The sequence below is a fragment of the Notolepis coatsorum genome (genome assembly GCF_963971535.1).
Source record: "Notolepis coatsorum genome assembly, chromosome: 10".
Lineage (NCBI taxonomy): Eukaryota > Metazoa > Chordata > Actinopteri > Aulopiformes > Paralepididae > Notolepis > Notolepis coatsorum.
The window spans coordinates 87,201,841-87,218,440 of record NC_140174.1 but is presented as its reverse complement, the minus strand read 5'-3'; the positions used below and the strand labels follow the sequence as shown (position 1 = coordinate 87,218,440).

General features: G+C 43.2%; 1 protein-coding gene across 1 annotated transcript in view; it reads right to left on the bottom strand.

The window, feature by feature from the left end:
• Positions 1–14,275, bottom strand: part of osbp2b (oxysterol binding protein 2b) — a gene marked incomplete at its 5' end in the record, with an annotated part of 157,014 nt that extends 142,739 nt beyond the window's left edge. Inside the window, one exon of the mRNA XM_084323278.1 lies at positions 14,197–14,275. Within this exon, the coding sequence (XP_084179404.1) occupies positions 14,197–14,275 (79 nt within the window). The remainder of the gene's footprint in view (positions 1–14,196) is intronic.
• Between the last annotated feature and the right edge of the window lie 2,325 nt (positions 14,276–16,600).

The window sequence follows — 16,600 nt, the reverse complement described above, 5'->3', positions numbered from 1 at the left end:
TGTTGTTGCTGTTTAAATAACATCTGTTTGCACAATTTAACTGTGATCGGGTCCTGCCTTAACTAACTTCTTGTATGCTTAAATTTTTTATATCCATTTGTGTTTGAGTGTCGGGAGTGGGACGCTAAAAGCTGATCATACAGGAGCAACGCACTGTGGTAACCGGAGGTTTACATTTTTTTTTATTGTTGCTGTTTAAATGACATCTGTTTGCACAATTTAACTGTGATCGGGTCCTGCCTTAACTAACTTCTTGTATGCTTTAATTTTTTATATCCATTTGTATTTGAGTGTCGGGAGTGGGACGCTAAAAGCTGATCCTACAGGAGCGACGCACTGTGGTAACCGGAGGTTTTGAGCACATGCTCATTTGTTTATTACACTTGTATTTATATAAATGCTTAATGTGGTTACAAGTGTTACTGTTGGCGGTGATTTAGGTTCTGATACAGATGTTATTTACTGTTGGCTGAAGCATTGGGACGGTGATACGCAGATTCAGAAGTAGTTAGTTACAGGGATGGCGTTGAGTTATTATATAATAATAGCTCATTTTCCCCTTATGGTTGGCTCATATTAGGGCCAATGGTCACGTTTGTTTTCACTAGTAATACCTTCGGTTGATCTGTTTTGTTGTGTTTCTAGGTCTTGTTATTTTGTTTAGACTGGGTTTGATCAGATTTGAGCCTTAGGCTCGGATCATTGAATGTCAGGTTATATATATATAATATATAATATCAGGTTGTGTCAGGTATAGCTTATTACTACCTCCGAGTTAATGAAGGTGTTTACTCCTATTCTTATATAGGAATTTTGTCATTTCCAGCCTATGTGCCTGACCAGAGGGACTGTGAAATGCTTGCACCTTGACCAATAACTTTATTGTTTTGTTTCTTAGACTAGTAGGGGGTTTAATCAGGGTTTTATCTATAGAGGGGGTCGGAGTGAAGAGCGTCTTATTGGATCCATGATTCCAGTGGGAAACGGTAGGAAGATGACCATCCTTAGCGGATGGATCATAGGGAGGGGATTGGAGAGTGGGTATAGGAAGGTTAATATTAGGATGGGTGGGTTAGTGTATAGAGTAGAACTAGGGAGGGTTGTAACTGGGGTGGTATATTTCTGTGTTTTCTGTACTGTTGTCCTGTATATGTGTAATTGTTCCTCCTCTGAACTTTTGGGATTGACCGTCTGGGCCCGCCTGGATCAGCGCCTCTGTCCTCAGCCTGGCTGCACTGGTATGTTCTCTACACATTTAGACAAATTCGACCATGGCTAAATTGAATATCTTAATTTGGAACGCAGGAGGCCTTAACACCCCACACAAGCGTACCAGTGTCCTTTGGTTATTGAAGAGAAGAAGTATTGACATTGCTCTCCTTAGTGAGACGCATTTATTGGTAAGTGATGTATCAAGACTAGCAAATCGACAATATCATGTTATATCCTCATCCTCAGCCGACAATAAGACAAAAGGAGTCGTTATAGTTACAAGACATAACCTAGATATCAAAGTCCTGGATGTGTGGTCGGACACGGAGGGAAGGATTACTATAGCAAAAGTTGTCCCTAACACATTTGATTCAGCGTTCTATAAAACAATCACAAAAACTATGTTGGAACTTAATGGATACGCTCTCATTGTGGGTGGAGATTTTAATGCGTGCTGGGATGCAGAGATGGATAGGTCCGGGTCCTCTGAAACACATGACCAAAAACAGTCCTCTAAGGCCCTCAGGATGTGGGCCCAGGACACTGGGCTCGCAGACCTCTGGCGCATATCCAATCCCACCCTCAAGGACTACTCTCACCTGTCAGCCAGACACAAAACCTTCTCTCGAATAGACTATGCATTCGCGTCCCCTAATATTTTTGATAATTTCGACATCTCGAAGGACTGGAAACATTATACGCGGACCTATACGCATCTTTGCAAGCTAACTATAATGAACGACTAAACACACAACGCAAGATAGTCAAAAAAGAAATAAACTCCATACTTAAACAACAGTCTGAGTTTTTAATACATAGGACAAGGCAAAATTACTACTTTCACGGTTCCAGGCCTAGCCATCTACTGGCAATGAAAATACGCTCGAATGATAATTTCTCGGATATTCCTTCGATCAAGACACGACAGGGAACAGTCACTACTGATTCGAAAAAGATCAACGACACTTTTAAAGAGTTTTACTCACAGTTATATAGCTCAGAGGTACATTTCGATAATTCTAAATTTGAATCGTTCATTGGCGGGCTTGAGATACCCCACATTTCTGAGGAAGAGGCTAAAGAACTGGGAAAACCGATCACTCTTATGGAACTTAGGGAGACGATTGCTGAAATGCAAAGGGGTAAGGCACCAGGCTGGGATGGGATTCCACCCGAGGTATATTTAGCATTCTGGGACCAATTGGGTCCGTTGATGCTCGATATGATCAATTACGCTGTCGAACAAGGGGAGTTCTCAAGAGATGTCAACATGGCATTGATTTCTTTACTTCTCAAGAAGGATATAGATCCCAATGACTGTGGAAGCTATAGGCCCTTGAGTCTTCTCGGGGCCGATCTAAAAGTGTTTGCCAAGGTACTGGCCCGCCGCCTGCAGAAGTTTATGACGGTACTGGTATATTGCGATCAAACTGGTTTTATCCCGGGGCGCCTGGCTGCAGATAATCTTAGGAGGCTATTACATGTAATCGATAACAGTAAAGACAATACAGCTCCGGCCACAGTTCTGTCCTTGGATGCCATGAAGGCATTTGACAGACTAGAATGGTCATACCTGTGGAAGGTACTTGAGATAGAAGTAACTCAGTTACTTCTATTCTGCATCGAACATTGTACATATGTCTATACTGAACACTGTGATTTTTTATTTTTTTTTACTTCTATTTTACATGCTATACTATTTTATTTCATACTATCTTGTCTAGCACAGTCTCTGGCGCGTAACAGTAAGAAGAATTTTGTATAAAAGTATTCTGTACTTCTGTATGACAACTATTAAAGAAACTTGAAACTTGAAACTTGAGGTTATGGGACTTGGAAAACGTTTTATTCATATGATTAAAGTCCTGTATGCCTCACCGTCGGCAATGATACTGACAGGCAAAAACTGTTCCACACTTTTTCCAGTCTCCAGATCTTCTAGACAGGGTTGTCCTCTGAGCCCAGGACTATTCGCGCTTTCCCTCGAACCATTGGCCCAATTTATTAGGCAATCAGAGGACATCGTCCCCATAATAATCAATAATACACCACACAAGATTGCTCTCTATGCGGATGACCTACTGATTTTTATGAATGACCCCTCCCAATCAGCCACAAAATTACTGGATATAATCGACGACTTTGGTAAATTGTCAGGCTTTAAGATTAACTGGAACAAATCAGCCTGCCTACCTCTTAATGAGCTGGCCAAGGCGGTGCAACTACCAGCTGATATCCCCATAGTGGAACATTTTAAATACTTAGGCATAGAGATATTCCCCACACTAAATCAAACTACTAAATACAACTTCACGGGTACTTATAATAAAATACACCAGGATCTAGATAGATGGTCATCCCTTCCTAACTCTTTACAGGCCCGGGCTTCCATAATCAAAATGAACATCCTACCTAGGATACATTTTGTTAGCTCAATGCTCCCCCTGCCCCCTCCAATAGACCACTGGCGCAAGATACAATCGATGATATCTAAGTTTATCTGGAATAACAAACGCCCGAGAATCAAAAGAGCTACCACTCAACGTAGGAAACAAGATGGGGGCCTCGCAATCCCTGATTTTAAGCTTTATTTCTGGTCCTTTTCACTGAGACCTCTGATGAGCTGGCTAGACCCTGTAGATGCTGTATCTTGGCGCTCCTTAGAAGCGGCGGCGGTCTCACCGCTAAGATTACAGGATGTAGTATACTCCACTATCCCTATTTCAAAATGCCAACTAAGATATGGACCGATCATAACTCATGTGATCCAAACATGGCGTAATGTACAGAAGTCGTGTGCGATTAAATGCCCATGGCACCTGGACTCTCCAATTTTTAATAACCAGCAACTACTTGTTGGGCACAAACCGGTTAATATTCCACAATGGCAAAGGAGTTCATACTCTGAGGGATATCTATGATAAGAACGGCCTTCGAGCGTTTCAGGACTTAAAAGAATTTTATGATCTTCCCGGCGAGTCCTTCTTTCTTTACCTTCAACTAAGGTCAGCGCTGAGGGCGCATGGCGTGCCGTGGGCTCAAGCTTTGCACCCACACCCTTTCCTCAGGCTCATAGTGGACAGGACAGCCTCCAGAGGGTTTGTCTCAGACTTTTATACGCTCTTAATTCAATCCACGTATAAAAATGTATCATTGGATACAATCTGGCGTGGGGATATCCCAGAGTTGGACCCCGAGTTTGACTGGGATGAGGTTTGGACAAATGTGGCATTGTCCTCCCGCAACCCCAATCACCAGCAAATTAATTTTAATTATATTCATAGGACTTATCTTACACCTAGGAAGCTATTTGCTACTGGTAACCGACTCTCGGTGCACTTTGTGCTCTCAAAGGGCCACTGGCACTTATATGCATATGTATTGGGATTGCCCACCAGTAGCCCGCTTCTGGGGGTCAATAACGGACAAACTTTCAGATCTATGTGGCTTAACAATCCCATTCACAGCTGTTACACTACTCCTGAACGATATAACAACACTAACCGCGTCCATACAACAAAAAAGGGTTATCCTAGCAGGTGTCACAGCAGCAAAGAAGCTGATAGCATTGAGATGGAAGGAGCCTGAGAAGCTCACAGTGAAATAAACACTAACACCAATGGATGTGATTTATCTTGAGATATCCACGGCGCGGGTGATTGGGGTGGGACAGGCTGGGATTGAACTGTGGGTTGCAGCAGCCGAAAAGGTCAGAACCGCTGTGTGCGGCTGAGCGGGGTTGGGGTGTTTGTCCGGGGGAGTCCGGCGGTCTCGTGGGAGGGGGAGGAGGAAATGTCTCGTTTGTCTTGTCTTTTGTGTTGTCCTCCTTAACTTTAACTGGGGGGATTTTATTGGGGGGGAGCTATTTTGCTATTTCTTTCACTATTTGGGCACTTTTACACGGTTCCTGTGAGTCTATGGAACACCTCTGTAGGTTTTTGTTTTTCAAAAAGGTTCATTGTTTTGTATTTCTAGTCAAGTACTCAAAAGCAGCATTTTTCTACCTCAAGATCTTAAGCCGTTTTGAGGCTGGGCTCCAACCACTGTGTGGCCTGGTGGCAATTGCCACATTGTTATGCAGCTGAGAAATCTCTGACATCACTGATATGCACATTTTATGATGACTCAGTTCGGTGAGGGTGAATATTGTGAGGGGAATTGGAAGAATGCGCCAATATGAGAATTAGAGACATAAGTCTTATTAATATAAATCCACACGGCCGGGAAGCGGTGCTGAATACTGGGAAAGGCCATTTATAAGATAGTACCCCTTTAAATTTTAAAATGTTGTACTCTGTTTTTATAATTTGTTATTCTGTTATTATTATTGTTGCTGTTATCTCCCTGTGAAGTTCTGTGTATTATTATTATGGTTATTGTGTTGTCTTGTTTTCATGTCAAATAATTATAAAAAAAAAAAAACATTGCCTCGCTACCAACCAGTTAACCCTTTTCACTGTGACAATACACAGACGACCATCGGTTGTGTGATAGTAAAGGGTTAACCCTCTGTCGTGTGGCAGTGAAAGGGTTAACAGTTATACAGTAAAGTACTGCACCTTTATTTTTTACAAGCAAGAACAAGAGCTAAGAATAAATGTAAAGTGCACACTAAAGAATTAAAACAAATAAACAACTTAGCTAACACACAATAATAATAATAATAATAATAATAATAATAATAATAATAATAATAATAATAATAATAATAATAATAATAATAATAATAATAATAATAATAATAATAATAATAATAATAATAATAATAACAAACAATAAAAGAATGTGCAAATTTGGTTTCAAAGAAAATTAAGAAGAAATGTAAAGTGCACACTAAAGAATTAAAACAAACAACTTAGCTAACAATCAATAATAATAATAACAATAACAAACAATAAAATAACGTGCACATTTGCTTTAAAAGAAAATTATGTATTGTAAAATATGTTACACATATATAATCAAAATATGCTAAATAAACAAACAAATAAATAAAAATTACAAATTCACTTTGTCTAAAGAACTATTTACATTCCACTCTCTATCATAACACTTCAAGGTTAGCCTGTAGCTCCTACTGGTTTCCATTTACAGTGCAATCCTTCTGGCCTTCCTCGCTGCAAAGTCATCAATCACATCAAATTTTCCAACTCCTGCGCCAGCTCCTTCCCATCCAAATCAGATTGCCCTCCATGGTTTAAGGTGTGTACAAGTACCTCTGCTTGCTTCATCAGCTCTTGGTGTGGCAGGTCTTGGAAGTTGTACAAAATGTCATACCTTTCACCTTGGCACGTTTCTCGTCTTCTTTTCTTCTCTTTTTATACTGGATGGCCGGATGGCTTTTGCCTCTTTATAGTTCTCTAACATTAGTCTTTCTTTCCTCAACACTCAATTCTATAAACACTTGACCGATACCCATCAATGCACAGCGCTCTTACATGTTCTGACTGTGAACACCTAAAGCTGAGGCTCAGACCGACCGACCGTTTTAGATTTCTGGCTCATTTTCCCTTATGTTAGAAATTTTTGTATGTAAAAATAATGGTTGCAGATATAAAGGGGGGCGCCAAAACTGCGCCGAGCAAAAAAATAAAAAAATAAAAAATATATAAGCTCCGCCCTACACACAGTAGAACAGAGGACAGAGCAATCACATATTAGACAATGATGCGTCTGTTTCTAAGCTGGCCCAAAGCTTTCACTGCAAAAAAACAAAACACATGGTGGCACTGGTGTGTTGTCATAGTGGCGCTGTGTTAGCCGTGTTAGCTGTATTAGCTGTGTTAGCTGTGTTAGCCATGTTAGCTGTATTAGCTGTGTTAGCCATGTTAGCTGTGTTAGCCATGTTAGCTGTGTTAGCCATGTTAGCTGTATTAGCTGTGTTAGCTGTGTTGTGTTAGCCATGTTAGCTGTATTAGCCATGTTAGCTGTGTTAGCTGTGTTAGCTCAGGCACGACAGGGAGAGGAGGACGATGAGGAGGAAGAGTTCAACAACAAACTGGTAGTTGAGGATGATGGTGATGAGAAAGATGATGAGGAAGAGGACATTTAGACAAAGGCGAGTTTTACTGGTAGCCTTCATTCATCTTTTTATCATATTTAATAAAAAAAAATTGGTCAATCTCTTAGTTGTGCTATCAGAACAGTTTTATGTCTTAATATATTCGCTACCTACAATAATTGGATATTTCTCATCTTTGCTGAGCAAGATTTTTGTGCAAAAGAAAGAGACCTGTTCCATATAGACTATTAGACGCCTGTCCCAAATAAAGGCAGGGTGAGTTCAGTGATTGAAGCAAATAAAAGCCTATTAATTGCAGTTTTACGGTACTGGTGCTCTGTGCCTCAACACAAAGGACACATCATCCACAGAAAACAACAGAAAACACTACAGACCAACATAGACCTATTAATGCAGCTCCCCACTCATACACATTTAGACCAGCCCCACTTCAACAGCCTAGGGTGGCTCAGGGTGGACAAAAGAGTATCAATGATAAAATTATGCCTAGTCTATAGGATTTATAAAGGAGAGGTGCCAAGTACCTATACAATTACTTCCAATATGTCAAAAATAATCACAGCCATGAAACCGGAGGTAGAGACACAAACATAGTCCCTTTTAGATTTAAACTAATTTCCTACGGCCAGCAGACCTTCCTTTACTCAGCTGCAGTTCTGTGGAACAGCCTGCCCAGCAGCATTAAACAGGCCCCCGGGTTAACTGGCTTCAAAAAGCATATACGATCATGGCTATCGGCATAGGAAAGAGAGGGTAGCATATTTATTATTCTTTTATCTTCTATACTGTATTATGCATCTTGTCTCTTAATGTTTTATGATGATGTTTTATGTTGATGTATGTCCTGTCTCTTAATACCAGGAACCATGATGGAAATAAGTGCTTGCATTTTATCATGTTTTTATCCCTTGGATGATGTCTCTACTCCACAACAAAATCAATCAATCAATATAGAGCTCCACAGGGAATCTCTTAGTTGTGCTGACAGAACAGTCTTGTGTCTTATATTCGCTACCTAAAATGATTGCCCAGCTGCTGTGATCTATGCACAAAAACAATAGTTTCTTACTTATGTTTGCAGGTTTATGTTCGCTACCTATACCTAACGCTTGTTCAGCTCAGCTGTTTTAATTAAGAGTACACACGCTGCTCTCGCCGCCAGTAGACTGTGTCTTTCAAATGACTTTGCATGCATTCGAGCCGCCTCTATATTTAAATTCCATGTGGACAACCTTGCCTCTAAGTTGCGACAGAAAATTGTCTTCCTATACAGAAACGGAACCACCTTTGATTAGTTGGAAGAGAGTTGTCGCAGCACTTTTCTTATCAGTCTTGGCCTATGGTGATGTAATTTTGCGGCCTCAATCATTTGATCCCTGGACTCTCTCTATCACTCTGCCCTCACAGGTGACGAGATGGTCGCGAATTGCCCCTTTAATTGGCCGTCGCGAATTGCCCCTTTAATTGGCCGTTGCGATTGGTAAATATTATCTGGGGGCGGGCTTGCGAGTAGTGCTTTCAAGCCTTGCATTCGCATTTCACTCCTAAATTATCCAAGGCGTGTGATGACGCGATGCCGTCACTCACGCGAGCTGAGCAGTGAGCACTCAGCAGGTATGATCAGCGGGAACAATCGACTGAGCACTCACTCTGATAGACTGGCTGACTGTCTGATTTAGCTATGAAGAAAAGTAAAGTTAGTATTGCTTCATATTTTCGACGCGTTTGACCTCCTATAGTGAGCCGAACTGAACTGAACTCAAGACACACGGAGAGAGCTGCGGCGTCTGCTGCGCCTCCTCCTCCAGCGCACCCGTGGCTGTTGTAAACACTAGTCTCTAGTGGGACACTGGGACGTCACCTCGGTGAGCCTGCCAGCCGCTAGCTACTGATATCAACAAATGCTCCAGCAAGTCTATAGTAGTGCATGATAGCTCGCGTTAGCCTACTGTTAAAAACGAAACGTCCCATTAAACTAAATTCAGATAGCTCATGATATCAATGTCTTATAACACTGACTCGATGCGTATTCGAGCTGAGGGCACGCTGAATATAGTCAATAGGGTCCAGCTGCAGCGCCGGAGAATCCTGGCCGTAGCTGGAGGCTACAGTATAGGGTCCAGCTGCACCTCCGGAGAATCCTGGCCGTAGCTGGAGGCTACTCGAGTACACACAGACAGTGGAGCTGGTTGCATATAGCGAGCATTTTGACTTGTTGCGTGGTGGCGATGTCTCGCAGATAATACAACTACAAGTATGATTATATAATATATATATTTTAATAAATAAATAAATTATATAAAATATTTTTTTTCTCTTTTTTTTTAAATAAAAAACAATCGATATAAATAATGGTAAAATTGTTATTTAAAAATGTGCCCCTAAAAAATATTTTTTGCCCCTACATTTCTCATTTAGGGGCAAGTGTGCCCCTAGTGAAAAAGCTTAGCGTACAGCCCTGCCTTAGATTCATCACTAATGATAGATACAACACTCATCACTGTGTCCTTTATGAGAAGGTTGTTTGGTCCTCTCTGACGGAGAGGCACAACAAACACTGGTATTTGTTCATTTTTAAAGGCCCTTATTGGTAAGCTACCTCCTTTATACTATATCATTATTGGAATGGAATTTTGGAACCTATGGAACCCGTTGTAGTGACTGGCTGGTCCTTAAGGTCCCCAGAGTTCGCTCTGAACAGGGTGAATATGCATTTCGCTATGATGCCCCTCTAGCTCATGGAATGAACTCCAACAGTCCTCAAAGCTTGAGATTCTCCCCTCTGTTGCAGAGTTTAAAACCTTGAACTCCAACCTTTGTCAATCAAGTTGTACATGTTTTAATTGATTTGCTATCCTTACTTTTTGCCTCACCTTGTTGTTATGATTTTATATGCTTTTATTTTGCTTATTTCTGTATGTACCCGACATGACTGTAAATGAGGGAAACCTCAGTTGCCTTTCGAGTTTAAATAAAGGTTTGAAATGAAAATGAAATATACAGGCGAACTGTCAAACTAGGCGTTGCAGATCAAACGTGAATTAAGATCCAGCAATTGCATATCAAACCGCCTGCTTAGAATGTTGTCATAAACATATTTTATTGAACCGTTTAGGTGGGAAAAGAGAATGTTTTCTACAGTCGCGGTATTTCCCAAAAAATAAATAAAAAATAAAGGATTTGATTGATTGATTTTGCCTAGAGGTCGTAGTTTCCCCTCTATTACAGGTTTGACCTTTAAATCGACCTCTTTCCTCTGAATGCTAATTCAGCACTTCTGAAGCACTAGGGTCCTCGTGAAAGCACCTGCTTGGACGGCGTGGAGAGACTGGAGACTATTGTACAGGAGCGATCATCACATCAGCCAATAAAGACTACCGGTATATGGGATGCACATCTTAAAATAAAAAATAAAAAGTGGAACTGACTGCGGTACTATAATGTAAAAAAGTACACCTGCATTTCCCCCAAGGGATTCGATTAGATTAAAATGTATCGTCATTATACAGCACAAGTACAGTACAACAAACGTGTAAATGAGTGCAAATGTAACAGTAAAGTGCAATAGTAATATACAATGTACAGGTGATTAAACTGGGTATAAAATATATAGATGAGTACAGATGTATGTACAGAGTTGTGTAGTATATATATAATTAATATATACTATATTAATATATAATATATTAATAAATGAACACTTGATTTGCAAAACTCTTTGAACTAAATATTTCCCACATAGCTGGAACCAGGCATAGCAGAGTGACACACACACACATGCTTTTTTATATAGCGCTTTTATCCAAAGCGCTTTACAATTTGTTACTCACATTTTACCCATTCACTCACAAACGGCGGAGGCAACCATGCAAGGTGCCAACCTGCTCATCGGGAGCAATTAGGGATTAAGTGTCTTGCTGAAGGACACATCGACACGCTGCCCAGGAGGAGCGGGAATCGAACCGGGAACCTCCGGATTGCCAGACAACTGCTCTACCTCCTGAGCCACTGTCGCCCCTACATGTCTGTCTCACTAGTGCTATTCCTACATGTCTGTCTCACTAGTGCTATTCCTACATGTCTGTCTCACTAGTGCTATTCCTACATGTCTGTCTCATTAGTGCTATTCCTACAGGTCTGTCTCACTAGTGCTATTCCTACAGGTCTGTCTCACTAGTGCTATTCCTACAGGTCTGTCTCATTAGTGCTATTCCTACAGGTCTGTCTCACTAGTGCTATTCCTACAGGTCTGTCTCATTAGTGCTATTCCTACATGTCTGTCTCATTAGTGCTATTCCTACAGGTCTGTCTCACTAGTGCTATTCCTACAGGTCTGTCTCATTAGTGCTATTCCTACATGTCTGTCTCATTAGTGCTATTCCTACATGTCTGTCTCACTAGTGCTATTCCTACAGGTCTGTCTCACTAGTGATATTCCTACATGTCTGTCTCATTAGTGCTATTCCTACATGTATGTCTCATTAGTGCTATTCCTACAGGTCTGTCTCACTAGTGCTATTCCTACATGTCTGTCTCATTAGTGCTATTCCTACAGGTCTGTCTCACTAGTGCTATTCCTACAGGTCTGTCTCATTAGTGCTATTCCTACATGTCTGTCTCATTAGTGCTATTCCTACAGGTCTGTCTCACTAGTGCTATTCCTACAGGTCTGTCTCACTAGTGCTATTCATACAGGTCTGTCTCACTAGTGCTATTCCTACATGTCTGTCTCATTAGTGCTATTCCTACATGTCTGTCTCACTAGTGCTATTCCTACAGGTCTGTCTCATTAGTGCTATTCCTACAGGTCTGTCTCATTAGTGCTATTCCTACATGTCTGTCTCACTAGTGCTATTCCTACATGTCTGTCTCACTAGTGCTATTCCTACAGGTCTGTCTCATTAGTGCTATTCCTACATGTCTGTCTCACTAGTGCTATTCCTACAGGTCTGTCACGGTCAGGACCGTGGCATCTGCTTTGTTTTAATTTTTCCATCTTTGTTTTCATTTGTCATTCCCAGCTGGTGTATTTAATTGTAAGTCTGACCAGAGCTCTTTCTCACTTTGTGGTCAGACGCTCATGTACACTTGTCTCTGATTGTAAACTGAGGATACTTTTCTGTGGCCACAGAACTAAAATGTTCTTTTGATACAATTTGACTCATCTGAATTTCTACAGTTTTCACTGTTTGGCTCCTTTAAAATATAGCACAACACCTCTCATACACACAAACACACACACACACACACACACACACGCACACACACACACACACCGGTCACACACCGGTCACGCATCTACTCAACTCATATAAATATACTCAAAATACAGCACCAGGCTATTATTCTGCGGTATTGAACAGTTTTTAACAGCTGGGTATTGCAAAGCTTTTCTAGTATCGGTGTATCGTGCAACCCTACTCCCAATGAGCCGACAACCAACTGCGCTGCAGTTACATCAGAGACGTTTAAAAGGAAAAAAAAGGGAGACGAATCAACTCACTTCCTACAACAAGGGGGCTCGCTTTATGTGTCGTGCTTGCTTATATTCAGTATCTTTGCTTATGCAGCGGTTTCACTACAAGCTCATTCAAGAGCCTGAGGAACACAATGTTTATTCTTCTGTACTTCTAGTCTTTTTTTTCAAATTCTATTACAACGTCATTTCAGTGAACAAATAGACAGGCGGATGCAGAGAGCCCAGGGCAGGAGAGAGAGAGAGAGAGAGAGAGAGAGAGAGAGAGAGAGAGAGAGAGAGAGAGAGAGAGAGAGAGAGAGAGAGAGAGAGAGAGAGAGAGAGAGGAGAGAGAGAGAAAGAGAAAAGAGGGAGAGAGAGAAAGAGAAAAGAGAAAGAGAAAGAGAAAGAGAGGGAGAGAGAAGGGGATGAACAGAGGCAGATAGGGGATAGCTACCACTTTCATTTCAGTAGCTGCTCCAATAACAACAACATGATAGCATATGGACTAATACATAACATACAGAGTGTAATTAGGGTACTCGATGCAGCATTAAGCAACCCTTTGAGTTGGTTAACATTATTATATGGCCTGGTATTGGTTACAAAATACAACAAGACACAGACCCGTATTACCTGACTGAATAAAACTACTGTTCTCACAGCATCGTTGTGCGACGGCGCTGTTGGACTACAGGTGACACACAGGATATCGCATTTTACAATCAAACATCAACACAAATAAACTAAATAAATGTCACAGAGGACAGACAAGTGCACACAGACAGCCTCACTAACACATGGGCTCTAGCTAACACATGGGCTAACACATGGGCTAACACATGGACTAACACATGGGCTAACACATGGGCTAACACATGGGCTAACACATGGGCTAACACATGGACTAACACATGGACTAACACATGGACTAACACTTGGGCTAACAACACATGGGCTAACACATGGGCTAACACATGGGCTAACACATGGACTAACACATGGACTAACACTTGGGCTAACAACACATGGGCTAACACAGCAAGTAGCCAGGCAGGTCCAGCGCCTCCATATGCAAATGCAAGGTGGAGCAGGCACAAAGCAGAGCGAGGAAATGAGTCTGAGGGACTGGGAAGAGGGGAGATAAGTAGAGACAGAGACAGAGAGAGAGCTAGAGAGAGAGAGAGAGGGACGAGGACTGCAGAGGAGGAGAGTAAGAGGGACAGAACGCAAGAAAAAAGAAGAAAAAAAAAAGAGGCTCGAGAGACCAGAGAGTAGCAGCCGTCAGCGGTCCCGGCAGCAGATGACAGGTGACAAGAGGAGGGGAGATGGATGAGATGGATGTAGGCGTGACGGTCTACCTCTTTAGACAGGCGACATGGAAGAGGATGTGGAAGGATGGATGAGGAGGAGGAGGAGGGGGGGTGTGGATGGACGGATGGTGGAAGCCTTCCCCGCTGGCTCTCGCTCTCGCCGCAGCCGTAGCTGCCGTTTCTGAGATACTGACCCTGGCCGATTTTACCCAGGCATCCCGAGTTGCAGAAGGAGCGCACCGTCCCTGGCTCCCAGCAGCCGCGGCCCTTCATCCCCCTCTCTCCACGACACTCTTCCCCGGGCCGCTACATAGTCCCACCGAGGGGGGGGTGGAGGCGGCGATTTTCCTTATTCAGCATTGCAGCACACACACACACACACACACACACACACACACACACACACACACACACACACACACACACACACACACACACACACACACACACACACACACACACACACACACACACACACACACACACACACACACACACACACACACACACACACACACACACACACACACACACACACACACACACACACACACACACAGTGACAAGGGGAGCAAGGCAGGCACTCCCTCTTGCAATTGCCTTCTCCCTCTCTCACGCTCTGCTTCCTTTCCTTTCCGGAAGCACTCACACACAGAGACACACACACACACACACACACTCAGTCACTCACAAAGCACGGCACATTTACAATTCTCCTCCACATGCTTCTCTCAATGCAGTGCAGAGTGGAGAGAGGAGGGAGAGAGGGAGAGAGAGGGGATAGGACTCAGCAGCAGGCAGTCATCCACACAGAGCCGGGACCAGAGTGCTTCTTCCTCTCAGCCCTCCTCCTCCCTGCTGTGTCCATAGCTGGACGCCGGCACAAGTTAACTGTTTCTGCAGAGAGCCGGAGAGCCAACGCGCTGCTGCTGTGGTGATGAGTACTACGGACGTCGCACGATGACATCATCACAGTGTGACGTCACAGTGACGCGTGGATCTGCCAGGCGTGAGGAGGAGGAAGGTCAAACAGATCAGGTTTATATTAACTCTGTGTGGTATGACTAAAAATAAGGACAAAAGGGTCAAATAATAATAATAATAATAATAATAATAATAATAATAATAATAATAATAAAGCCTAAATCTTTCAATAAAATCTTTTTTCTTCTTCTTCTTCCTTTCTACAGATGCAGCCATTTCTCCTCTCGTCGTCCTCTCTCAGGTCCCTGGCAGACTAATAGCTAGACTATCAGATCGCTTTCAACTCTGGCCCACTTTACAAGGGAGGGAGGCCAAGGTCAGTGCGGAGCCGCAACACAACGAGCAGAGCCAGGAGGAGGACAGCGCTCCCCCCCGGAGACGGCTCTGCTGCTGTCGCGTGCTCTGTTCCAGGCAGGGGGAGGGGGGTAATCATCTCCATACTGAGCTCCCTATGCATATAATTCAGTGCGCTGTATAACTCAAGGTCACATTGGCCACCTCCCCTACAGTAACACTGATGGATGTCTGCCCCTCCCCCTACTGTACACTGATGGATGTCTGCCCCTCCCCCTACTGTACACTGATGGATGTCTGCCCCTCCCCCTACTGTACACTGATGGATGTCTGCCCCTCTCCCCTACTGTACACTGATGGATGTCTGCCCCTCTCCCCTACTGTACACTGATGGATGTCTGCCCCTCTCCCCTACTGTACACTGATGGATGTCTGCCCCTCTCCCCTACTGTACACTGATGGATGTCTGCCCCTCTCCCCTACTGTACACTGATGGATGTCTGCCCCTCTCCCCTACTGTACACTGATGGATGTCTGCCCCTCTCCCCTACTGTACACTGATGGATGTCTGCCCCTCTCCCCTACTGTACACTGATGGATGTCTGCCCCTCTCCCCTACTGTACACTGATGGATGTCTGCCCCTCTCCCTTACTGTACACTGATGGATGTCTGCCCCTCTCCCCTACTATACACTGATGGATGTCTGCCCCTCTCCCTTACTGTACACTGATGGATGTCTGCCCCTCTCCCCTACTGTACACTGATGGATGTCTGCCCCTCTCCCCTACTGTACACTGATGGATGTCTGCCCCTCTCCCCTACTGTACACTGATGGATGTCTGCCCCTCTCCCTTACTGTACACTGATGGATGTCTGCCCCTCTCCCCTACTGTACACTGATGGATGCCCGCGCACGTGCCCGTTAAGGTTGGTTAATGGTCTCAATTACCACACTACATGGGGCCGCACACATGGCTGTGTACTCCGACAAGAACAACCACCACACTTTCACACACATCCATTCATATCAAGACAGTCCTCTGGCCGAGGCTCATGTTACGGCAACTACGGTCATTGTGGCTAATTAGCTAATGATGCGTAGCGCTGTAAACAGCCTTCTTCAGGCATGGTCGCTCACTCATGACAACGGTATGATTTCATTTGAATTCTGCTCAGGCTGCTGTCACTACAGTGTAGACTAGAGAGTGTATTGTATATGTGACACATGTAAGCCATAACTTAGTCCTTCACTGTTAAAGGAGGATTATGAATGCCAAGGCACATGGAAAGATGTGACGTTGGGCTTGTGTGTACACTGT